The sequence below is a fragment of the Canis lupus genome, chromosome 19 (assembly GCF_011100685.1).
Source record: "Canis lupus familiaris isolate Mischka breed German Shepherd chromosome 19, alternate assembly UU_Cfam_GSD_1.0, whole genome shotgun sequence".
NCBI lineage: Eukaryota > Metazoa > Chordata > Mammalia > Carnivora > Canidae > Canis > Canis lupus.
The window spans coordinates 24848482-24874456 of record NC_049240.1 but is presented as its reverse complement, the minus strand read 5'-3'; the positions used below and the strand labels follow the sequence as shown (position 1 = coordinate 24874456).

General features: G+C 56.5%; 1 protein-coding gene and 1 long non-coding RNA gene across 29 annotated transcripts in view; one reads left to right on the top strand and one right to left on the bottom strand.

Annotated features, from left to right (window-relative positions):
• BIN1 (bridging integrator 1) overlaps positions 1-25975 on the bottom strand; it is a 52854-nt gene that overhangs the window by 10377 nt on the left and 16502 nt on the right. For 10 of the 28 annotated variants that reach the window (XM_038564868.1, XM_038564875.1, XM_038564874.1 and 7 more), the window contains exons 2-11: positions 14439-14519; positions 10811-10865; positions 10486-10580; positions 10005-10100; positions 8989-9096; positions 8110-8202; positions 4304-4389; positions 4034-4109; positions 2889-2971; positions 1534-1578 (exon numbers count right to left, since the gene is read on the bottom strand). In XM_038564868.1, the coding sequence (XP_038420796.1) occupies positions 1534-1578; positions 2889-2971; positions 4034-4109; positions 4304-4389; positions 8110-8202; positions 8989-9096; positions 10005-10100; positions 10486-10580; positions 10811-10865; positions 14439-14519 (818 nt within the window). Of the gene's footprint in view, positions 1-1533; positions 1579-2888; positions 2972-4033; positions 4110-4303; positions 4390-8109; positions 8203-8988; positions 9097-10004; positions 10101-10485; positions 10581-10810; positions 10866-14438; positions 14520-17081; positions 17125-19947; positions 20028-25975 lie in introns of those variants that run through there. The other 18 variants (XM_038564877.1, XM_038564881.1, XM_038564887.1 and 15 more) reach the window with 7 other exon arrangements.
• On the top strand, positions 10515-24649 carry LOC119864469. The gene is made up of 3 exons (XR_005374039.1): positions 10515-10650; positions 17909-18113; positions 23281-24649. It is a non-coding gene; the product is annotated as an uncharacterized LOC119864469 (long non-coding RNA).

Here is a 25975-nt window from a genome sequence, read left to right as displayed (position 1 = left end):
TGCTTACAAGACGGACCATGTGCATCCACAGGTGTGCACGTGCACATGACCCCAGGAATCGCCGTGTGAAAATGCGTAGGCATGTGTGTATGAGGGTGTGTCCATCAAGAAGGGTGTGTGTGAAAAGGAGGGTGTGGGTGTGTCCACACAGACTCACCGTGAAAATGTGATGTCCGTGTGTGTATGAGGGGTGCCGCAGTGCTTGCATGTGAGAAATGCACGTGTGTGTACCAGAATGGGTGGAAACCAAGGGGCCTGGGCACAGCCCCTGCCCTACAGACCGTGGTAGCCTGGGCGGAACTCCAAGCTGGAGGCCTTCGATCTCCAGGCAGGCCACCCCCCAGGTCGCTGCCAGGCTCCACCGGGGAGCCCAGCTCCACAGCAGGAGAAAGCCAAACATCCTAGAGGCAGATGAGTTTCGTCCCACCCGTCACGCAGCAGCCTCGGGGCCCAGGCTGGGCCCCACTCCTCGGCCGGCCCCCCTTCCGTCTACTCACTCACACCAGGACACCCCCCTCCGCCCTGCTTCCAGGCTCCACATGCCTCAGCAACCCCCGCACCCCGCAGTCACCATCTCCACACTTTGCTCCCACATGCCCTTCTCCTGCTCAGAGGAGAAGGAAAAAAGCCAACCAGAGGCCACAGGCAGAGTGGCTGCCGGGGACGAGAAGGCGAGGTCTCCCAGCCTCGTCATGAGGTACAGAGAGCAAGAGCGATGGTGGGCCTAACCAGCCCCTCGGGGGCAAGGGGGCAGAAAATAAAAGCACGCATTTGTTCCTGCATCAGGAAACTAGAACCGGTGAAGACAGCCACTGGCCACAGGCAGCTGTTTACATTTATATCTGAATTAAGGGGAAATAAAAGTGCAGCTGCTCAGTCACACCGACCACATTTCAAGTGCTCACCAGCCTCCTAAGGTGAGTGTGTGATGGGGCAGCTCTGGAAGGATGCAAAGAAGCTACTGACCACATCACCCGGGGGTGGGCAGGGGCAGGCTTGTGAGGGACACCGTGCTCCCTCCTCATCTCTACTGAATTTGTGTTTCATGGGAATGTGTTTGCCTCCCTAAGGCATACAATAAACACAGTACGAGCACACACACGCACACGCATACACACGCACATGCACACGCACGCACACGCACACACACACACACGCACACACACACACGCACCATTTTTTAAAAACTACCGCTGTGCTAACAGAGCCCATCCTCTGAGCCTTCCTGGCTACATTCCCCTGTTCCCCTTCTGGCCTGGGCCACAGCCAGGTGGATACACTGTGGCACAGAGAGAATATGCTCAGCTGAGCTCAGGCCATCTGCCCCCTTATCCTTCCCCTGACAGCCCCTGAGCCCCCAGTCCCCCCAACACACACGTGACACAGCACAGCCCTCCCCGCAGCACCACACACGGGAAGACAGGTTAGGGGTTAGTGGCACCCTCAGAGCAGGGCACCAGGCGCATGCACAGGGGCGGCCGGCCAGGCTGCTGGCCTCAGACACCCCCACAATGCAGCACGCAGTGCTGGTACCTGTTCTTCTTTCTGAGCAGCCGGGAGAGCAGTTTAGTTTTCTTTCTGTGGGAACGGACGGGACGCAGAGGCCTTCATTTTGGGGAAATGCCTGATTCAAGGCTGGCCTGTTCCCTCATCAGCAGCCCCTCTGCTCAGAGGAGTGCAAAGGGGCAAAGCCTCCCTTAATCCTCAAAGGCCATGAAGAGGGCCTGACCCTGCTCTGAGAACTCCATTGCCCAGTCCCGGGGACCCCACCAGCCTTGGCATGCTGTCAGGTACCCCCGGATGGATGGAGCTGACAAAAGAAGCAAAAGCAGCAGCCCCCAAACAAGGCCTGAGGAGCTGGGGGAGGACTGCAGGCAGCCCACCCGGCCTGCAGCTTGGCACACAAGGGCTCTGGGACCCTAGGGTACCACCGGAGGTGGGGGCAGCCGGCCAGCGTGGGGCCTGGGAGACAGAGGCAATCAGGGCCTCTCCTTGGTGTAAAGGCCGTTCACGAAGTTCCACTTTCTTCCCTGTGGGCTCGACCGGCCCCTCCCACAGGAAGGATCCAGCCCCTGCACTGCCTAGGAGGGCGGCTGCTTGCCCATCCTGAAGAGGGGCAGCACCATTCACAAAATACTTTCTTAGTGCCAGGTAACATCCCAATCACCCCAGGACACAGATATATTCACCAGTTGTACAGAGAGGAAAAGTGAGGTTCATCCACGCTCTCCACATGGTATCGCCACAGGTGCAAGCCAAAAAGGAAGGGAAATCCCAGACTCGCTATTGTTTCCCCTGAGGGCAGTCAGAGGGCCAGGCACTTTCCCCCCTCCCTCCTGGTTTCCCCTCAGGAAGCAGGAATCTCCTTGCAGCTGGAGAGACCCTGGGAGGCCAGGCCTGGCCAAGGAACAAGGATGCTTTTGTGGGTGTGCACAATGCCAGCCTCCAGGGACTCAGGCTTCCCAAGAGCTGGAGAGGGTGAAGGCGGCACTGCATCCTGCTCGAGGAGCAAGGCTCACCTTCCAGGGGGCTCTGCACCAGCACTGAGTCATCCAGTCCCCAGGGCCCACCTCCAGAGCTACACAGGCACCCTGGCTGTTCTGGTTTCCCAGGCAGGGAAGCCAGGCCCAGGGCCCAGGGATCCACAGACTACCCAGGAGTGCTGTGCTCCTTCCCTGATGGGACAACACCAGAGGAATGTGGGGTGCCCCTACCTGTCCCCCTGATCACAGAAAGGCCAAGCCAGAAAGGGCAAACCCCCAGGGGTAGGAACTCGAGTCTTGCCCCGGTCTGGCCCTGGCCTGGCAGGAATGAACGAACCCCAGGATCCTGCCCCAGACCACACCTCCCCCTACCCACCTACAGCCAGGGCAGTAGGCAGCACACACCTGGGCTGGGCCTTGACTGTGAAGGTGTTGCTCCCATGCTGCTTCTCCAGGCTGACCAGCACATCGTTGAGGTTCTGGTTGAGCTGCAAGAGGGACAGCCAGTAGGTGGGGAACAGCCCCACTCTCCCCAGTAACATCCATGCTTCTCCCCACATCTTAGCCCCTTCCTTGCACCCCTGTCCCCTACCAAGAACAGGCTTTCCAGACTGCCAGAGGTTTCACCAAAAGCACAGGCAAGACAAGAGGTTTATCCCATGTATACAGTGATTCTCATTACTGAGAAAATTTTCCTCTTTCGCTTTGGCCATCAGGAAGCTCAGAACTGAATTTTCTTCTTACTTTACATAAATGTTTCCTTCCCTCAAATGCCTCTGTTTTGTTTTGTTTTGTTGTTTTAATTTTTCATAAGTTGTCTCAAATCTTTAAAGGGAGGAAGGAAAAGAAAGGGAAGACCTGAAAGGCAGGAAACTATAGTCAAGGTGGTGACTCAGGAGTGCCCCAAGCTGCTTTTCCTCCTCCAGCCCTGAGCCTGGAATCCACTACCATCACTTCATTCCTCAGGGCCCAGGAGACAGACTCAGACCCACCGACCATACAGCACGGGGGCTGCCAACACTGGGTTTCTCCAAGTCTGCTTTGCAGCTTAACTGTCAGTTAAGTTAAAATGGAAATAATACAGGAATTTAAGCTAATTCAGACTCCTTCTTATACCAGATTCTGGCAGGTAAAGCAGACGTGTTTCATTGTCTTAAGAAATATAAGAAAAAAATTGAGAAAATTCTAGTATTTTATTGATTATTTGCCTATGAACTAAGAAAGGGTGTCACCATTCTCTGATGCCCAGCTCCCTGGGCCACCATTGCCTGAGAACACGTTGGCCGCTTGAGAGGGGCTGGCTCTGTCCAGGCAGGAGGGGTAAGATGGGGGCAGGGAGGGGGCAGGGACTGGGCCCCAGTGGGTCTGGACACTCTAGAACAAGATCTCCTGGAGGGCAGGGCTCAGTGGCTCCTCCCCAGGGCCCGGAGGTAGCACTGTGGCCACTAGTGTGTACCAAACCCCAGCCGGAAAGAGGGAGCTTGGCCCTGGCCCTTGGCAGCAGAGCATGGCCCAAGGGTCTGAGTCCCATAAGGGTCACCAGGACCTACCTTACTCATCTCCTTGTGGAAGTTCTCCTCCAGGCCTGCAATGCTCTGAAACGTGTTGACATAGAAACCTACCCGGCTACGGGAGGAGGAAGGGAAGTGAACACAGGTCAGTGCAGGCAGCCCAGGTGAGCCACACACGCACTGATACACCTCCACCCTCACCAGAGACACACACCGTGGGAGGGCATGGGGCACAAGGCACATGAGACACCTTGGGCAGCCTCAGGAGGGAGGCCGAGGCTCTCAGCCCCACTGCCTCCCGAGACTCACCTGTTCCACAGGGATGGCAGCTCTTCCTGCAGATCCACGTTCATCTCCTCAAACACTTTCTGGGCTTTGATGAGCTCCTCCTCTGCCTGAGGGGCAGGACTGGTCATTCCCCTCTGCTCGGCCTCGGCCTCGGCCCCAGCTTAGGCCTAGCCAAGTCTACCCCACAAGACCTGCTCCCCCTAACCTCCCACCCCATGTGCTAGGACCAGGGCTCTGGACATAATAGGGGTGGACCAGATGAGGATGCTCAGGGGGACTTCCCCATGTAGCTCCTTGTTCACCTATAGCCAGGTCTGTAGAATCTGCTACAGGAAGGGGAAAGCAGAGAGCACCCATGGCCAAAGGAAGAGCCCCACCTCCTATCAGGCCCAGATGGGCCAAGAGGGAGATGAGCAGGGCACAAGAAGGCTTGAGACAAGGGGCCCGGGAGCCAGGGCACCGGAGGGGGCAGAGGCAGAGCCCAGCCCCAGCCCCAGACCAGCAGGGACCCTGCCCACTTACAATTGAACCCCTCTCAGGCTGAGTGTTAGTCTACTGCCCAGCCCCCTTGGCCTTGGCCTTGCTGTCCCTGCCTGAAGACCCCTTTCTCAAAGCCAGTCCCACTCAGCCTCAGCCTCCTCCCTATAGGATATGGCAGCAGTATGTCCTATCCCTCCCCCTCTTTCCTCTGTGACCTGTCCCCACCAGCTGGAAGCCAGAGGCAGCAGATCAGACACATCCAGGAAAGACGGGGAAGGATAGGGAGAGGGCAAGGCCAGGGGAGAAGGGAGCTAGGCTGTTGCGCAGGATGCCTGTGCTCACCCCCAAAGCCCTCAGCCTACCCCTACCCAGGCAGGCCCAGCACCCTCCAGGCCTACTCACAGCCACCAACAGGTGTCGCTAAGGCCCCATCTCACCACTGAAGACTAGGGAATAAGACCTCAGGCCCCAGGAAAGGCAAGCAGTGAGTCACAGACAGAGAAGGGGCTCAGCTAGCTCATTTGGAGGGTGCTGCTGGAAACAGTGACTCAGTGGGTGACTTGGAATCAGGGTCTGAGTCACAACCCAGGAACGTGGCAGGCCTCTCCCTGGAGAACACTTCCTGCCTTCCTGCCAGCAGCCTTACATTTTCAGGCCTTCTGGCAAAGGCAGCCAACCGGCCAGAACTCCAAACTGCCACAAAGCCCACAATTTCCCCAGCCCACCCAGCTGTCCTGTCTGACTTCAGGCACCAGGTCAGCCCCAGGCAGCCTCATATCCCTGCTGTTCCTGGCCAGCCCAACCTCAGTGATGCGGGCGGGGCTAGAGGAGAGAGGGGCCACCTGACTCCTAACTACAATTACCTTCAGGTTGTTGGAACTTGCTAGAGTGAACATAAGCTCCTTGCCTAATTTTTTAAAATCTAATTTAAAACTTAAAGATAGAAAAGGAAGAAAAAATAAAAGAAAAAAAAAAAAGAGAAACGTCTGTGAACATGCATGTCTTAGGCAGCTCCTGAAGAGGATCAGATCCAGCAGGCCATCCCTGCCTTACCCCACTGGGCATCCCAGTACTGACTGGAGGCCACTAACATGAGTCTGTAGCACCCACAGAATCAGTGACTCTCACAGATCGAACCACAAGTGTGGGCACTGTCACATACCCCTCCGACCCAACTGCCAAGGGTCTGGCTCAAGGCTCATGTTCCCCAGAAACCTGCTTTGGTCCAGCTGCCGTACCCCAGAGACCACTTCTTAATGGCGATTCAGCCACTGCCCCGTGATGCTGGTCCTAACCCCTCAAATGAACATCAGTGACAATGACAGTGACAATGGCATAGCAGCTCACGGCTATAGGCCAAGCCTGATTCTCGAGCCCAGCAATGCTGCAAAGAACAGAGTAGCTCAGGTTTCAGCTTTCCTGGAACTCAGGGTCTGTTCATTATTCCCTTTGGATCACATTCTTCATGTTCTGGCTGTTTCAGGAGAACCTGAGGTGGTAGGAAGTGGGGGGGGAGAGCTGTCCATTGTTGGAGCCCCAGTGGCTTGGCTACATGCTGATGGACACATAGAGCAGCGCCCAAAACCAGACTGCTTATGATGCCCAGGGCACCAGGATCCTGCAGGCAGGTTTTAGGGGACTGTGACCAGTGCAAAGAGCAGTTTAGAACAAGCCCAGGGGATATGTGGTGCTGATCAGCTTGAGAGATCACAGCTTCACCAGGTCACACTCTCTCCCCAAAGTCAAATCTGCCAGCAGGGCAGTGCGAGGACCCTAACACCCCAGCTCACAGCCAGCCAGCTGCCCATGGGAACTCAGAAGGCTCCCCAGCTTCCAGCCAGGTGCGAGGCAGGGTGGGAGCAGAAAGACGATATATGCCAATAAAAATTGGGTCCAAATGGGAAAGCCAATTTGGCCGAAAGGCTAAACATCTGCAGTCCAACATTCAAAAAATGAGATCATGTGCTTTAGCCTCCCTAGTGGCTCCCCTGAGGTGCGGGTGTGGGGCCCTCCCAGCAGGATCCCTCACCCACATCCAACTCAGGAGTCCGAAAACAGCCATAGGCATTACCCACCAGCTTCACAGTCTCCCAGGGGCAACAAAAATTTTCACCTGGTCTCTCACCAAACCCATTTCAGGGAAAATTATGCAGAAACCCTAGCTTAGGGTCAATGGCCCCATCCTCTAGCCAGAAGTCCTGAACTCTACAGGCAGGGCTGGTGCTCCAGTCTCTAGCTCCTCCTTCACCTCCCGCAGACCATCTCCCCCAGACCTTGGAGATCCAGGGTCACCCCAGCCTCAGAGTGGGGCTGCACCGACTCTAAAGTCAGCTCATAACTTTGGCCTAAAAGAAATCAGGCAGCAAGTCAGGTAAGAAATTGGGCCGTGAGCCCATGCTGAGCCCAGAGCTCCCCTACCACAGGCATTCAACACATGTGGGTTGAAGGTGATGAAATCAGGAGATGGCCTAGAAGAAAAAGGGGCAGCTGCCCAAAGAGAAACCCAACCTTGTGGGTCAGGGCTCCGTTGTCCACCCCTACCTCAGGGCCATGATGGGGTACTAGAGTCCTATCAGCTTCACTGGAGACCATGAGGCCACCTCTCCCAGGGTGTATCTGGTGATCCCTGGCCACACTGCTCACCCAGAACCCAGCCCATCCCCAGGGCAGAAGGCTGAGAAGAGTGTATTGCCAGGGTATTAGATCAATCAGGAGTTTTGTACAAAGAGCCTCCTCTGAGAAGCCCTCTAGAAGCACTGTGGTGAATAGTCTGCCCTTTATGAAACTCCCAAAGAGCAGACCCTCTAGGCCCCAGGTCTCAGCATCCCAGCCATGCCGGAAGAGCTCAGCCACAGTTCCCCGTCCAAGCGCACCACGAGGGCCCACAAGGGTCCCTATGAGCTGAAGATTCTGCCTCTCTGAGCAGGTTTGTCTCTTCAGTAAATTCTGGATAGCCTCACAGCTTTTATGAGGCCTGAAGGACAACACATGTCGGGACAGGAGCCCTCCTGAGAGGACAAGCGGCTCGGAGGCTTTCCTGTGTTCCCAGAGGCTAGGATTTCAGAGAGTCTCAGGGCTCCAGAGACCCAGGCACAAAGCAACAGACTAGGACCCACCCCTGCTTAACCGGGGCCCCAAGCTCTCTCAGCCCCCCTCATTTGGCCTTGGGTCTCTTCCAAAGCAGGAGCTCTCTCAGCAGAGACCTTTGAAAACGGCCCTGCCCCCCAACCCAGGAAAGAGACTGAGCCCTCCCCCACCCTGGGCAACGCAAGACAGGCGCCCAGCGCCAAGGACAGGACAACAGACCAGAAGGCGCCAGCACGTGCAAGGTTAGATGCCAGTGTCACCTGATTTCGGAGCAGGTTAGTTTGAGCTACGAGATGAGCCTGCAGTTTGCCTTGGCACCACTGGGGGGCGGCTTTCTCAAGCAGCGAGACAGGCTGGGGGTGGGGAGAGGAGGTCACGGCAAAGGAGAGTGGAGAAACAGGAGGGAGATGGGGAGAGAGAAACAGAGACACAGATATTAAACAAGTCCAAGTCCAAACGTCCCAAATGCAGTGACAGACAAGCCGGTCACCCCTCCAGGGGGCCAGCCCCCAGCAGGTAAGGCCCTTGAGGCTAAGAGGATTAACGGGATTCCTGGGTAAGGGGCAGAGAAGGGGTGAACTCCAACTGCAAAGCAAAATGCAAGAATGTTAGCAGGGACAGTGGGGCTCAGCAAGCTTGGTCCTGCCACACGGCGGGGTGGGGAGGGGATCCACTCTCGGCCCCTCAATGTGAACAGTGTGACCAGCTCAAGCCCTGTGCCCTCTGGCTTGTTCCAGCAGAGACAGGGTCACATCAGATCCCATGACAGAATTCCACTCAGAGCATGCCAGGTCGGGTGGGGCTGTTCCCGTTAAACCCAAGCCAGGCCTGTTCTCATCCTGGAAAGTGGCCGCAGAGCAGGGTGGAGGGCCCAGGGCCCAGGGCAAGCACCAGACGGTGGGTGGGTGGGCGGGTGGGCGGTGCGCCTTCAGCCAGCTGCTCACAGGGGCCTTTCCCCGACCCCGCTCTGCTACCTGGGCACATCACCAGCGGTACACCCACCTGCAAGGGGCTTGAGGATTCCAGCCACAGGGGAGCAGCGATAACCCACAGGGCAAAGGGGTACAGTGGGCACAGCACAAGAAGAAGGTCCCTACCCCTCTGAAGACTCTCCCCCAGCCCCGCCCCCCAGCTCTTACCTTGGCGATCTTGGCTTCATCCTTCTTTTTGGCGGTTTGGAGGGACTCATAATGGTGCCGGGCACTGTCATAGTCCACCAGCTTCCGCCCTCGCTTGGCAATGCGTGACTGGAAGACAGGGAGGTGGGAGAGGGGGGCTGAACAGGGCCTGGCACCCAGGCTGAGATGTCGAGATGTCGAGATGTTCAGAGAAACTGGGTTGTGGGCACTGGGAACTGGATAAAGCCGAAGGGCCAGGGCAGCTGACCCAGGCTCATGAAGTGCATCTGATGCATGCTTGAAACAGGCTCCCACATGTCTGGTGGCCAAGAGCTTGCCCCTTTCAGGCAGCCCATGCCCTCAGGAGTCCTTTCTTATACAGAGGCCAAACCAGTTCCTTCAATACTCAGCCATGTTTGCCAGTGCCCACCAGCCAGTATTGTATGGGACAAGCCTCTTCCCTGGCCTGGCCCTCGGCTCCTGGACCCAGGCTTCTCTTCTCCAGGCTACCACCATCAGCCTCCCTTGCGCACTCCCCATCAGGCATCTTGAGGAGCCCAGGGCACCTGCACTGGGTGGACACACTGCAGCATTGAGCCAGACCCCCAGCGTACAAGAACTAGCATCACAGTCACCACCTGGCCTCAACACCTCTACTTCCATGTCTGAAGCACCTGGGCCCATCGGCTGCAGGGGAGGGCACCCATTAGGCACACGTGCTTAGGCTTTACGTCCCCTTAAAATACCTTATATGACCCTATAGTCACTCCACAGTGACGCAGCCATGCAGACATACATGCACCATGGGGTCTCTTCCTACAGTCTGGAGACCCAAAGGTACAGGGCCCCAGAGCTCTCTGCTCAGAAAGGCTCAGGCTGGGGGGCTGGCCTCAGAGGGAGCAGCCCTGGAGGGACGAATTGCCAGTGCCTGAGCCAGCCCTCGGCTGACCCCTTCCCCCCATCCCTCTGTCCCTGCTTCACCTCCAGTGCACAGGCTATCAAGCCAGAACAGGACAGATCTACAGAGTGCCTCTCACCTTGATGTCAGGGAACTGGCCCAGGTATGTGTCCATAGTCAACAGCGCCTGGTCCACCAGCTTCTGGTGGTAATCCAGCCAGAGGAGGTCGTTGTTCTGAAGGAGGTGAGAGCTCATGAGTATACAGCCAGGGGGGACTGGGCCACACCCAGTCCCCAGCTCTCTCCCCCCAGAGACCTGGGGTCCACTTGAGCCCCACTGCTTCCCAGCACAGAAGCTTCTCAGAACCTCAGGTTCCTTGGCTGTGAAGTAGAGGTGATAATTCCTGCCCTATAGCCTCTCCCAGGGCAACTATAAGGAACAGATAAGCCCAGGGTTGGTAGGGTCAGGAAGGGGAGGGGACTTGCCCAAGAGCACACAGCCTGTGAATGCCCAAAAACCAGATGGGCTTGTCCAAGAAGGTGAGGCAGGGCAGGATGGGCCAGCAGCTGAGACCAGAGGGTCCTCTGGGAAGGACGGAGGTCACCTGCCTCACGCTCACCTCAGCTATCTTGTTTGCTTCATCCCTGCCAGGCCAGTCGGGCTCGTACACCTCCTGCAGACATTCATTCAGTTTCTTGGAGGCTTCGTGCATGGCTGTGGGGCAGAAGGGCCATGCTGCAGCCAGGGCCATGGGCGACGAAGACGGGGCAGGAGGGCCCAGGAGGTATGTGGTCCCCAATGCCAGCATTCACCCTCCACCACAAACCCTGGTCTCCATCCCAGCTCTGCACCCATCAGCTTTAGGTGGGGCAAAGGCCCCTCAGTGTCCCATGAAGCCCACCTACCCAGACCAGGTCTGCCCCAGGAGCCTGCTTGCCCCTTACCCTTGACTGAGGCCAGGTAGGTCCGGAGGTCCTTCTGTAGTCGAGTGCCCTCAGTCTGCAAAGAGAAAGACAAGGCCAGGGTGAGGGCCTACTTGTACATGACCCTGTCCTTCCTGTACTCTCAGGTGGACAAACGCAGGCTGCTCCCAATAGCCACCACAGATCAGCTGTCCTCATCAGGGCGCTGGCAGGACTAGAGAAGACATGTGCAACAGCTCCTGGGCACAGCCTGGCCCAGAGCGCCCCTCAGAGCACAGCAGCTACTGCCTCTCTTGCCACAAACATGTACTAAGCATCCAACACTTCTCAGCACCATCCCTGCCTCAGGAGCCAAGGGATATTCATCCAGAGATTGTCAGCACCTGTCTCTTCCAGGAACAGTTCTCAGCCCTATAAGGAAGGTAGGAAAATAGTGGGCCCCCCACACACCCTAAATAACACACTGGGGGCGCAGGCTGAATGACACACATGTACAGTGGGATGGGCATACGCCAGGTCTGCCCTCAGGCAACCACGGGCCAGGTGGCCAATGAGCACAGGACACAGGACTAGAACACCCTGCCCCAAAAGCTTAGGCCAGCAGGCTCCCAGTGCATCATGCCAGGGACAGAGGACGGCCTGCAGAGGAGGCTGCAGAAGGTGGAAGGGAATTGCTTAGCCAGGCTGCAGAGAAGTGAGGAGTGCATGCCCAGAACTCTCAGGACACTGGCCCAGCCAAGAGGGCGGATTTGGATGTAGGAAGAAAAGATTGGCCAGGGGACTGGGCCAAACGGTGAAGGCCCTGAGCTCGGGAGGTAGCTCCAGGGACTTGCTGAGACAGCAGGACCAGCAGAAAGGATGGACCCATGGGCAAAGCCTCAGTCCCTCTGTGTTATCAATACCATACAAGGCAGGAATTGGAAAACTGAGCCCCAGGTGAGAGAGGGGGTAAATAGGGTGAGATAACAGGTGATAGATATATGAGACCACCAATGGTGAGACCCTGGAGTTTCCAGAAGCCATGTGCAGAGGGGGACAGAGCACACACAGGCTTTGGGGTTATGAAGACCCAGCTCTCTAGCTCTGACCCTCACTAGACATGTGACCCTAAGCAAGAGACTGAACCTCTCTCTTCATCTGTCAGCTGGGGTGAATGACTCCCACGGCAGACCACAACCTAATGTGTGCTCAGGGAACAGCACACGTGAGCCAGCCCAGGCCCCTAGCCTTGCAGGCCAGTTTCAGGAGATGAGCTTTATGCTGAGGATGGTGATGTGAGGCAGTAGGGGGACATGAGGAGAGAGGGCTTCTGGACGTCAAAGGATGGCAGTGCCAGAAGCTGACTTCTACAGGGGAAGAGCACCCTCCTGGTGTCTCCCTGCCTACTGTTGCTCACATCCTTATTTTAGATCCCCTTGCCCTTGCCCTGGTGGAGGGCCAGATAGACACAGACCCAGCAAGCAGCCGTAGTCCCACTCCTGGCCAGCCTGGTGCCTCTGCAGGAGACAGGCGGTCTCCACTCCAGCTGAGGGCAAGCAGGGACACACCAGCCTTCTAGGCTCACCCCAGGTACCCTCAAACCTCTCCTGTACCCCCCATCATCAGACTCTCCCTCCTCACAGCCAGGGCCTGCTCCTCCCCTCCCAGTGTCCTCAGAGCATCACACACCAGCTGTCCGCCGGGGCTGGCTCTTTCCCTGCACATCTCTCTAGCATCACTGACCTCACCTGATAAATGAGGGAGCAGAGACGTTCAGGGACTTGCCCAGTGTTACACAGACTGGTAGAACTGGTGGGAATCCCCACAGCCCCTGTTTATGATGATGAATGCTTCCAGAAGACAGTAGAGGTGTTGTGCAGGGAGGGTTTCAGGGCAGTGCATGAGATATATAATTAGAAAGAACAAAAACAAAAAACAAAAAAACAAGCGGTGGCGGAAAGGAAAAAAAAAACCCTCTCCAAAATTCCTTCAATCCCCACAGACCACAGAGTAGCCTATAGAACCCTGACCACACAGAACTCTGAGGAACTTCAAAGTTTAAGGCCTACTGATTAGAGATTAAAGGAAGAAACAAAGGCCAATCCACAGCATCCAGATCTCTCTGGAATTCCACCAGGGATCGGATGTGGACCGTGTAGGCCTGGGAATGAGGAAGGGCCTGTCCTACTCTTTCAGTGATAGAGATGAGGATTCAAACATGTTCATGATGTGATGCTATCACATTCATCTGATGCCACAGAATCCTCCAAACTTGGTTTCCCTTCCTGCCAACCGTCCGTCATCTCACTCCCCTCCCCACCATCCTTTGAGCGCCTGTCTACACTGCACCCCGAGGAACGGGTCTCCCGTGGGGCGGGTTTCTGTGCTTGCCCAGGCCTCAGGCCGTACCAGGGCCCCTTGTGCCTCCCAAACAAGGCCACACTGTGAGCCGGCACACTGGACACAGACGAGCAAGGGGCCGCGCAGAGCTCTGCCTCACTCCTGTGCCAACTGCAGCTGGGCCCCTCAGCCGAACTCCGAGTCAGTGCCTAGGATCAGACATAGCCCTGCCCCACGCAGCTGCCTCCTGCAGGGCAGCATCCAGGCGGCCAACACAGAAGCTGTGTGTTTGCTCCAAGCCGGCTCCCTTGGCACCCCCACCCAAATAAGGCGCCCGAAAGAAAACTCTCTGGAGGTTCCTGGGGCTTTAACACACTCCTAGCAGAGCAACTAGGGGAAAACTAAAGTTCTGGAGCACAGTCTGGTCTGGACTCAGGGGTCTGGAAGGATACCACAACCCAATACCAACACTTAGTATCACTCCACGGAGGTGGTTTGGCCAGCACCCCGCATCCTCGCTCTACATCCCTTCAAAGGGTGCTCCCTGCCTCCTCTGACATCATGGTCTGAAGACCCAAGCCCCCATCTTCCCAGTGGGTGTAGGGGCAGGAACATCCCTCCCGCATGGACTCCCTCTGGCTATAGCTGACTCTTGCCCCGCTGCAGTCAATTCCAGAGGATGTTCACTCAATAGCCAGGGATGCCCTCTTTGAGCAGGCAGGCCCTAAGAACAAGAAAGAATCAGACCTGGCCCACATCAGCAACACAAGCCAACAGCAGTAATGTCCCAGGAGGAAGAGCCTGGCTCACACCTCCCTCGCACTGCCCCACAGCTCACCATCCTGGATCCTCTGAGGGGGCCAAGCTCTGTTTCTCAGTGCAGGGCAGGAGAGCCAAGGCTAGTGCTGGGGGGGACCAGGAAGGGCCATGAAACCTACCCCTGTGAGAGCCGGTGACAGCTGGCTGCCCCAGGTTCCATTCCAGCTGCAGAGGCATCATGGGCACCTTCAGTGCTCTTGGAGGCCTTGGACATGAATGAGGAGTAGGGAAAGACCTGGTCCTTCCCAGCCCCAAGTCTGGGCCTATTTGGCCCTCTCCTAGCACAGCAAAGACCCTGACTCTACCCTCCAGCCCTCCTTCCTATTTCCCTTGGTCTATGCCCCGAGCCAGAGCTCCCTCTTCCAGGAAGTCTTCTGTGACCTTGCCAGCCCACACCAGCCCCTTCTTCCAGCTCGCTTACTCCACAAATTCAGCTCTTGACATTTTCTACCTGGCAGCCACACTTCCATTTTGCACAAGCTCCCTAAGGCCAAAGGCCACCCCCACTCACCAGCTGCTTGTTGAAATTCTGGACACACTGTTCAAACTGCTCATCCTTTGTCTCATCCGCCTTCCCCAGCTTCTGGAGGACCTGCCAAGGCAGCAAGAGAAGGGAAGTGTTACCATGAGAAAGGGGGTGGCCAAACCAAAAGTGCCCAGTCACCAATACCACAGATGGCTCCCACCCAGCCAGGATCCTGGAGGCCCTCAGCCAGGATAATGCAGCCCAGGGCACTGGGACCATCAGAAGGTCTCCTGGCTGCTGTAATCCCCAAAAGCAACCTCGAGTCCATCAAGTCTTGAGACCTCCTCGTTGTCTATGGGGCTTGCCCATCGGCCAAGCAGAGGAGTTCAGGTCAGGCTTGCTGCAATAACTGAAACCAGGAGAGGGGGGCTCCAAAGACAGCTTGAAGGGTCAAGTGCCCCTCCTTGTTGATCTCACATTACACCCCTGAGGGTTCCACCCCAACTCCGGCAGCTAAAAAGTGAGCTGAGCACAAGAGCAGCCAGGTGGGACAGCCCCACCTCCCTACATGACTCCATTTCCTGGGGCCAAGACTCATGAAGACCAGAGGGAGGAGCAGAGCAGCCCTGAGCTGGGAGGTAATCACCCCAGGACACAGAGGGCACCAAGAGGAGGCAGGGATCAGGCTCTTAGTGTCACTAGGAGCCAGCTCGCAATCTGAATAGATTCTCAGATGTGACCTTTTCCAGCCACCCTGCTTCCTTCTCTACGGCTCAGCAGACCATGCTAGGCCCACTCTTGGCGTGCGCGCGCACACACGCACACACACACACACACACACACACACACGGGCTCATGGACACCTGCTCTACTCCCAACTAGAAATCTCAGGGGTGGACTCTCCCTCTGATTAGTCCCAACTGTGCTTTCTCAGCTGTGTGGGGGGAGCAGGAGAGGAGGGCACAGGTGGGGAGATGGTTGGGTAGAGACAGAGAGACCCCGAGGCCAGAAGAGAGAGAAAGACCTAGAAGAAGGAGGAGCTGGATCAGAAGCCTGAGAGGAAGTATGATGAAAGAGAGAGGAGGTGGAGGCAAGGAGGGGTGAGGGCAACAGGGGAGTAGGAGGGTGGGGAAGGAGAAAGATGAGAGATCGGGTGCAGAGAGGGGAAGCTGAGGCAGACATGGGGTGGGTTTGCAGGAAGAGAGGGTGGCAGAGACCAAAATGGAGACAGTGATCCCCCACCTAGAGCACCCCACAGGAAGCAGGAGGATGACACCGAGGTGCTCAGCAGAGGCAGTGGCCAAAACCCAAAAAGAATGAGGAAAGGGGGCAGTGGGTGGGGGTGGCAGGTGGAGGGAAAAGTGGTGGATCCTTCCCAGCCCTGACTGGCTCTAGGAGGGCCTATCCTGCCCTGTCAGCTCTCAAACCTTCTCTGGGCGTGGGGTACATTTGGTCACCTCACCAAGTGCCCTCTCCATACACGGCCATGGGCACCTCTGCTGGGACAGCAGACATCAATCAGACATGGATCCAGCCAGACAGAGGGAAGCACATGGCACTGTGGGGGCCTGGGGCGGAGAGCCCAGGCAGCCTGGGCAATCAGGAAAGGTTTCCTGGGGGAGGTTGCAGCTCAAGTGGCAGAGAGAGCATGCAGCAAAGGTGAGAAGACCAGGGAGATGAGGTATGCTACCAGGGAATTTTTTTTTTTATAAAGGTTTTATTTATGTATTCATGAGAGACAGAGAGAGAGAGAGAGAGAGGCAGAAACACAGGCAGAGGGAGAAGCAGGCTCCACGCAGCGAGCCTGACATGGGACTCGATCCTGGGTCTCCAGGATCACACCCTAGGCCAAAGGCGGTGCTAAACCACTGAGCCACCTGGGTTGCCCTTACCAGGGAATTTCGAATAGCTCGAGGGGTGGCAGGAGGAGCAGGGGTAGGGGTGGGAGAGCAGCCCACCAACAACTTTGTGCTATAATGGTCACAACACAGTTTATTGGGCAAGTGCACTTGCAGGCCAAGGGCTGACACTGAGGTGAGAGGCGAAGAGCAAAATAAAACCACTGTGAACAAGAGAATTAGCACTTCCCACCAGCCACGGGCCCCCACACCTCCCCCTCGACAACCATACCCAGCTGGTCCCATGGAAACAGGGTGGAGCTGTGGGGGTGCCTGGCCCACTCTGCACTGAGCTTGAGTAGGTGACTCACCCCTATCAGACGCCAGCCCCTTGGCCCCACCACCTCCAAAGACAGAAATGGAACACCAGGTGGGAAAGAACTTCCAGAAGTCAACAGAGGCTAATGGATGGAGCAAGAGGCTCCCAGCAAGGTCAAGGCCTGGTTACCCCTCAAGATAGGAGGACTGGGAAAGTGGCCCTGTCTACCCCTTTCCTCTCTTCTCCCCAAGGAGATGTACTCTATTGGCCAAAGGTCCCTCATCCCTGTCCTGCCACCAGAGCTCCAGAGGGCTCTAAGCCCCCGGATTTGCACCCAGACATGCACACCTGACCTCAGTTCCCCAATTGGGCTCTGTGCTCCACCCAGACAGCTGAAGCCACCAGGGAGATAGATGTTCAGGCCAGCCACAGTGAGCTGTGTCAGGCAGTGAAAAGACCATTGAGAAAAGGGACTTTCTCTCTGAGCCTCAAATGCATTGTCTGGAAAATAAAGAGAACATTAGCACCCACCTTAAGGCTTGTGTCTGCGAAATGTGTCTCCATACCTGGCATACTCGAGTAGCAACAACAATCTCCTAAAAAGCCTTCACAGCAGCTTTCCCACAATGGGGAGCCAGGCCCGACCCCAACGAAACCCCATGCCAGGTCTAGTCTGACAGCATCCGGAAGACAATGCACACATACTAGACATATACGCATGGGCAAGTGTGCACACAGTCAACTCCTTCAAAACTTTGCTCAGATTACACCTCCGTGAAGCTGGCCCCCGCCCTCTCTCTCCCCGACCCCATCCCACTTAGGACCAGGCCCTATTTTCCTCACTGCTGCACCATGTGCCCAAGGGTCTGCCTCTAGCTCTGCCCCAGCCATATGAACGGCCTGAGGTCTGAGACCTCAGCTCCTGCACAGGGCTGGGTCCAGGGCAGACACACAATGTGCTCTTGGTGGCTGCTGACTAATGTAGGCCGTGAGCTCTGAGGACAGCGTCAAGACCTGGAAGAAAACATCCTATCTCTCAGGCTAAGTATCCTCTTATCCTCTTATGTCCCCCTTAGAACCAGGGTTAGAACTAGCACTCACATTAATCTGAGGTCTGGGCTTGGGCAAGGCGGCCTGGCTCCACTGGGTCCCAGGCCTGAAGAGGCAGCACGCCGGGAAGCGAGCAGCACGGGAAGGTAGGCCAGGCTCCCAGCTCCACGTGACCTCAGGTTAACTGCTGACCCTCTCCACACCTCAAACAGCAACCACCACAGCGGCCAAGGTTTGAGAAAAGGCCCGGGGAGTGTATGCTGGCCTTGGCCCCATTAATCTTCACTGTCCCCACCCCAATTTTATAGATGACAGAAGGAGGGCACACAGCCTGGGTCCTGACCTCAAGGTGCTGCGGGAGTGGCTCTAAGAGGGAAAAACAAGCTGGGCGTGCCTGCCTCAGGACAGGGACCAGGACGAAATTTGGTCCAGTAAAATCCCACAGCCTCCTGCTACCGGCTTCTGTTTTTCTACCTTCTGGAACTGGAACTCCTGCCACGGCCCAGCCACTGGGTAAGAGGCCTTTATGACCAGCTACTGGGGAGCTCAGACCATGGCCAATCCTGTCCCTACCACCTAAAAGCTATTCAGCCCTGCCTTCATCTGTCCCCATCCCCAGGAGATGCCCCAAGGCTACTCTCTGGCCCCCACTGGCTTCACCTAGGTCTCTCTCACACACACACACACACACACACACACACACACACACACACACTCAGTCCTCTACTCACCAAGAGGGAAGCCATAGCCACGGCCATGGGCCTTAGGGGCACAGGTGCTCCACCCGTTCAACACAAGGTTAGTGGGGCTTCCTCATGCCAAGGTCACACATGGACCCTGAGAGCAGCAGGGGGACTCTGGGTGTCCAGAGAGGCCTGCTCCGCAAGATTCCCACTGTCTGTCCAGGGTTATGTACGGGGAGAGCCCGAGACCCTCTGGTGTCACACATCTCCCTTTGTAACAAACACAGGGAGCCTTTCTGATGATGGGACAGGCCCTGCCACACCTTGGTGTTAGCCCAGGGGGAGGGCATGGGGACAGTTCAGTGGCCCAAGGGCCAGCAGACCAGAAAGCCTCATCAGTGCTACCGCCTCTTCTCAACACTTCATCAGCCCAGCCAGATAGCAGTGGAGCGGACATGCCTCCGAAGGGGCAGTCCAGGGCAGGGCAGAGAGGACAGTTCTGCAGCTGGTGGCAGAAACAAACCTCCTTTTGACAACATCCACTGTTCAGCCTCACTGAGCCTGGGCTGTGAACCAGGCCAGCAGCCCCCCGCTGCGCAGGGCAGGAGGCTCACCGGGGCTCAGGGGGAAGGAGATGCCCTTCCAGCCCCTCTGCTGTGACCTTTCTCACAGCCCAGAGCATCCCACTCCCACCGCCAGCATGGGGTCGTGGGGTGTCCTGCCAAACCCTCACTTCTCCTCCTCCCAGGCAGCGAATGGCCCCCTGGGGCAAGACACATGTGCCTCTGCACAGCCATGCTTGCGTGACCACCAACCCAAGCAACAGGAAGGCCCTTTGGGGCCAGTCTTCTGAACCAGGAGCAGTTTATTGCTTACTTCTCAACAAGCACTGAACAAAGCAATTTACAGACACCAAGCACTCTCTCCTACAGGTGAGTGTCTTCACCTCCATGTGACAGATGGCAGGTGAGGACAGATAAATCAGGACACATAGCCTAAGGCTTTACAGTCCGGAGTAAACTCTGAGCTTCTCGCTGCTTCCAATCTCCAAAACTGGAGGAGGGGCACCTGGTAGCCCTCACCCAGCACCCAGGCCAGCCCAGCAGATAAAGTGTAGATAAGCACATCTGCAGACCCTCGCTCACTGAACTGACACTGGGTGGCCCTGCTTAGAGCCCTGAACTCACGGCAATCCCCTCCTGGGGGCTCTAACCCCTCCTTCCTCCAGAGAGCGGTGGGTTCCCTTGCATTGAGGGGGCACACGCTCACATCTGAATGGCATGGCACAGGGCAGGAATAAATGCTTTCTAGAACCCAAGGCTGGGCTAGGGAGAAGAGGGACACCAAGGGGCCCAAGAGGGAAGCCCAAGGAAGGCAGGGCCCATGTTCCCAATCAGCCCTGGTCCCTAAGCTCAGGGCCAGGCAGGAAAGCTGGGGGTTCCTCCAACGGCTACAGCGCCCCTGGTCATGGCTGCAGCAGAAGCATCTCACAAAGCCAGCCAGCCAAGATGAGGACGACCCGCACCTCAATCCAAGTATCCCCAGAACCCCAACACACACACACACACACACACACACACACACACACATGCGAGGTGGGGAGGGGCTCCACCCAGCCCCCCTCCAAGGACCCAACCTCCAGCTGCTGAGACCCACTCTCAAACCTTCACCTTCCTCATCATCTCCTGCCAGCACCTGTCCAGTTGCTGCCTCTGTCAGGGTTGGTGGAGAAGTGAGCTGTACCCCAGGGGGCGGGGGCTGGGTGTTGCCACCTCACTGCTTCCTCCCAGGAGAGCTTGTGGTTGGTGGGACCACAGCAACAGGATGCACATCCTCACACCTCGCACAGAGGCTCCCATACAGGCAGGACAGGCAGACAGACAGACAGACAGACATATGGGCAGGCAGGTGTCAGGGCAGGTTTTCCCAAAGATTGCTCAGCACACACAGCTGGGCCCTGTTCCGAGGAAGACCCACTAAGAGGGGAAAGGCCAGAGCAGCCCCCTCCCCGAAGGCAGACATACCAGTTTGGCAGATTCTCTCCACCCTGCCCACAGGCCTCTGGGTTTCTGGCTCCCTCCCTGTCCCCCTGGGGCTTTCTTTCTGAGATCAGCTCTGGCTGCCTCCTTCTCCACCATGCTAGGGAGCTCTATAGGCACCGCAGAGCCCTGTTCGTCCTGTTACTATGCCGCAGGGCCCCTCAACCTGTGTGATGGGCTCTGACGCTAGTGGCCTGAGCCTGCTCCCACACAACTCTAAGACCCTCTGGCAACCCAGGAGATGGGCAGGACGCCAGCAGCACCCACAAGAGAGGACAGAAGGGGGGCCCCAAGCCCACCACTCACTGCCACATTGCCTGTGCCCCGAGAGCCAGCCATTTCTCCAAGCGGCCCTGGTTGTCTTCAGGGGGAGATGTGTTCATGGCTACCGGGTATACTTTCTCCTGAGTATCTCACTTAATCTTTGGGTCACATCCTGAGCCACATATTCTTACCCTCACTTAAGAGATAAGAAAAGTAAGGCTGAAGACATTAAGCAATTCAGCCTCATGGCCAAGAAGGAGCAAAGCCAGGACTTTGCGGCTCTGTGGTGGCCATGAGCAAGTGTGGCTCAGATCTCATCTGCTGTGGCAAATGAGCTAGGCCTCTGGGTCCACCACTCTATCCCAGCCGAGGCCACACTGCCCATGGGCTGCTCCACTGAGGGTGCTGAGGCGGCAGAGGTTAACGGGTTCCAACAAGCGAGTCTGACCTGGGATACCCACTAGCCTCGCTGAGCCTCTCTCGCCTCTGTGCTGCAGGCTGAGCCCCTGGCCCAGGACCCTCCTCCCCTGGCCCCTTCTTCTGAAGTGGGTGTCTGGTACTCTCACTAAATGAGAAAGAAGACCGAAGTAAAGAGTGCTGAGATAGCCCGTCACCTGGCCAAGGCTAGATCCAGGGCTCCTGATTCTTGGGTCCTTTCTCCTGGGTGTCACTCTTAGGGTATGGCTCCTGCACCTGGACAAAAGGAAGTAGCTTCATCTTCTCAGCTGGCACCCAGGCCCTGAAGAGTCTGCCCCTCCTTCCACAGAGCCCTGTGAACCCGCTCACTGAGCAATCAGGTGGCTCTGCCTTCAGACCAGGCAGCAGGGCTTCACCCAAAGGCCCAGGGTCTCCCAGTGGCCAGTTTTCCCTGGTCAGTAGCCCCAGAGCTGCTGCCATGCCTCTGGGTTGGGCAGGGACCAAGGGGAGAGGGGGAGGAATAGGGGCCTGCCCTCTCTGGGAAGGAGTCTGGCCCCGCTCCAAGCCAGCTGTGGCCAGCAGCAGGAGAAACCAACGAGGTCCTGCCTAGGAGCAGAGCCCAGGGTCCCAGAAAGCAAGTCCAGAAGACACAGCAGGGCAGCCCTTCGCCCTCCTGCAGTGCCAGGCTTTTCCTTACGCCTTCCCAAAGGCTCAGAGACTTTTGAAGAAAGATAAATGTTGAAACACGAGCCTTGGGCAAGAGCCAGGAACAGCAAGCATTCCATCTCCGGAGGCAAGAATGCTCCCCAGCACCAAGGCCCCCCACGCCACGGCCACGCACAGGCAGGAGGCACACCCAATCCCCGCATGTTCACGTGCTGATGCTCGTGTCTGTACACACACTCACACACACTTCCTGGTGGGACTCCTACCCACGACCCTTCTGTACCCCCCACCCGCCCCGCACGGCAGGAAGGCAGCGGGAAAGACAAGGAGGCCACAGAGCCAGGCAAAAGGCAGAGCAGAGACCAGGAGGTGCTGTGCAAGGAGAACCCAAAATGAGGAAGGGGAAACAGAGAGAAAACCAGAGAAAGGGAAACCAACAGTAGCTGAGAGCTTGAGCTGGGCTCTAGCCAAGGAAACGCCCAGCAGCCCCAGGCAGGTGGGTCTCAGGGAGAACAGAAGAGCCTACACACACACACACACACACACACACACACACACACACACATTTCTCCTCCCAAAAGACAAGGTTGGCCAAGGGGCCCTGGTCCCTTCTCTTGGTCTCTCTGCAGTCTCCTATTAGGAACCCTATTTCCACAGGGTGGCTGCGAGGTGGTGGCAGGAGAGGCTGGCATCTGACGTCCTGCCTTCCTCCCGGGGGAAAAATACTGCCAGCTCCCCCTCATGCTCAAGAGGGGTTCCTTCACCGCCAGACCCCAGCCCAGCCAGGGTCCCCGAAGGCTCCAGCCAAGCGCACTGCAACAGCCCCTCCTCCTGAGCTCCACCAAGATCACACCAAGGCATGACCCCAGGGACCCATGTCCAAGGACCCTCCCTGAGGGAGGCCCACCACTTCTGAAACTTCCCCTTCGGTTTGGCTCACACAAGCAGGACATCCTGAGGTGGGGACTGTCGTCTCATTTTACAGATGAAAGAACTCATCTTCTGAGGCTCAGAGAGGTCACTCGGCTGATGAGTGGCAGAGTCAGGCCCGTAAACCTGATGGACTCCAACGTGTAATTCTGCAGTAGGGAGTGGGGACAGCCAGCAGTCACAGGCATCACGGAGGTTTTACTACAAAGATGAATCTTTGCTGCTACTCCATCTTGCTGCATTCCAAAAATTTAACTGGTAAAGAAAGCACGTTTGAAGGGGCGCCTGGCTGGCTTAGTTGGTTAAACATCCAACTCTTGATTTCGCCTCAGATCCTGATCTCAGGGTTGTGAGATTAAGCTCCATGCGGCATGGTGCCTGCTTAGGATTCTCTCTCTCCCTCTCCCTTTGTCCCTCTCTCTCCCCCCCATCTAAGGAAAAAAAAAAGGCACTTTGTGACATAACCAACATATAAAGACAGATTGTGTAGCAGAATGCAAAGTTTGCAAAGATTTTTGCAATGAAATAGAAAACTAAAAAAACATTTCCAAGGTTCCAACTGGCCAACTGAGGCTGGGCTGAGCACTACTCCCCCCTCAGCCCCCGCACACCCCTCTCCCAACCCAGGAAGTTCCTCACTCCACCCCACCCCCACTTGGTGATCTTTTTTTTTTTTTTTAGCAAGTCCTCGTGTTCTGGAAGTCACTGTCCCCTGATACCAGTCCACAAAGACTCATCATCTTTTTCTGTGGGTTCCTGGTAAGATCCGCTGACTGGCTAAGGAAGCCAACTGGCCTTGCTTGGGAGACGGTCACTCTAAAATTATCTCCTTCCTCTTTTAGCGATTTTCCCTTTCCTTTATGAAACACTGGTGAGAGTAAAGAGTGATGTTTGGTTTTCTTTTTTACATCCTTAACTGGATATATATAAACTTGGCCACCACCGATATCAGCCCACAATGCCTTGAAATGTGACTCGCTGGTCAAAAGTCAGAGTGCAGAAGCTTCTGTGGCCCCCATCAATCCATCAGTCCCAGGGCTGGAAGCCTAACCCCTGAGACAGTGGGGGGCCGGGGGTCTGTTCCTCCTCCATACCCATCTCTCCAGGTGGAAGCGAAGGCTTCCCCCCACAGATGACTGCAGGCCAGAAAGCCCGTCCCCCTCTCCCTACCCTTTCCCTTCCCAGGAGGCCTGAAATTCCAGTCTGTTCAGCAGATAAGCCTGTGGCCAGAGGCCAGGGTAAGACCACCCAGAGCCCAGGGGAGCAGAGGCAGCAGAGATGAATATCGGGATGAGGTAGGGGTTAGGGAGAGTCCAGAAGGGCCCAGCTGAGCTGGGGGAGCAGAGGTGACGTGGAAGCCACAAAACAGCAGCAGTCACTCATCTAAAGACATCTGAAAGGTTTACAAGTGTCTCCAAAGCCCAGGGGAAGAGGGAGGTGATCCATAGACAAGGAAACTGAGGCTGAAAGCCCGTGATCTCAGGGCCACATCAGCCAAAAGGAGGTTTAGGCTGAAAGAAGCACTGGACCCCCAAGACAGTGCTGGAGGGGCCCAGGCTTGGGGCAGGCTCCCCTCCTCTCAGGGACCACCCACCAGGCTGAGCCCTCCCTAGTCAGAATCAGACTTCCACAGCAGAATCAGGCTTCCCCGTGAGTAGGAGGGCTTCTGGAAAGACCAAAACCACCCCGACCAAGGCCGGCCACCCTCTCCCACACTCAGAAGCACCTAACTATCCAGACCTCCCCAAATAGCCCTCCACTCCTCCCAACCCACACTCCAGTGGGAGAAAGGAAATTTTTACCAATTTTTCCAGGAGGGCTCAAGCTGCTCCATCCTCAGGACCTTCCACTTGATTTTGCCCGTCTCAAACTATCCACAGTGAGGAGTCCCTACCCCTGGACTCCGGGGGCTGGGAGAGCTGCAGGGGGAGGGGAGACCTCATCTTGGACACCCACCCCCAGCCAGCCACCCCCAAAGCAAGATCCCTGAGCCAACACTCCACAGAGGAGGCATGACTGGTGGTAATACAAGTCTTTAAAACAAAAATACAGGGACACCTGGATGGCTCAGCGGTTAAGCATCTGCCTTCGGCTCAGGTTGTAATCCCAGAGTGCCAGGATCGAGTCCCACATCAGGCTTCCTGCATGGAGCCTGCTTCTCTCTCCACCTGTCTCTGCCTCTCTCTGTATTTCATAAATAAATAAATAAAATGTTTAAAAATAAACAAACAAAAATACAGCGGTTCACAGACTGGGTAAGGCAAGGGAGGTCCGTTCTTAGGAAATACCTCAGAGAAGTGACATCTGAGACCTGATGGAGAGAGAGGACAAGCAAGTGCAAAGGCCCTGAGGTGGGAAGAGCAAGGCCAGCACAAAGGGAAGGTAAGAGGGTGGGGCGAAGGAGGAAGAAGTCCTAAAATACCGGTGCTGAGCACTTCACATGATTCATCTATCCATCCCCCCAAATCACAAAGGAATTACTAGTACTTTATCCCAACTTTGCAGATAAAGAAACTGAGGCACTGATTTAAAATCTCCCAGGGTCACACAGCCAGTCAGCAGGGTGGTTGGAATCCAAACCCCAAGGCTGGATCCAGAGGCCATGTGCTCTAACTACTGCACAAACTGCCCTGGCAGCCAGGGCCAGACCACGGGGCTTACCTGGAGACCCTGAAACACCCTGGCTTTGAAGCTGTGCATGAAATAGGAAGCCTCGGGGAGCTCTGATCTGACTCACAGCATTAGAACACCCAGGCTGCTGTGTGGGGACAGACTAAAGAGCAGGGTAAAGCAGGGAGCCCATTTAAAAGTGTCTGTAATGACCCCGGCAGAGCTAAAGGTGGTTTGGCAAGGGCAGGAAATGGTGAGAAGGTCGAATCTGCGGTGACAGAGAGAAGCGAAGGAGACTCCAGAATTTGAGCAACAAGAGGGAAGGAGCAGTCATCACCCACGACAGGGACAGCTGAGGGTCATGGTAAGTCATGGTGAGGTGCTCAGAAACGTCAGGGAGGGATGTGGAGACACAGCAGCCAGGGCCGACCCCACCATCAGGCTCCTGTATCTCCCCACCTCGGTCTCCTGGGTCTCCTGCCCTGGGACTCCCAGCTCAGAGTGTCTGGTCTGGACAAGCTGCTAAAGGGAAGGGAAGGGAGGAAGAGAGGGTGGGAGGAGCCTGTCCCGGCTCCAGGCCTCTCTGCAGTGAGGCCCCATGGCAGAAGGTTCAGGGAGTGGGCCGGCTGTGCAACCCTGGACAGGGTGTACACCTTCCTGGGTCCCGAGCCTCATCAGGAAAATGGAGCCGAGACCTCTCCCTCAAGGCAGGATTAAGGATGAAGGATGACCGAGTAGGTAAAGAGGGCCCAGCACAAGAAGCTGG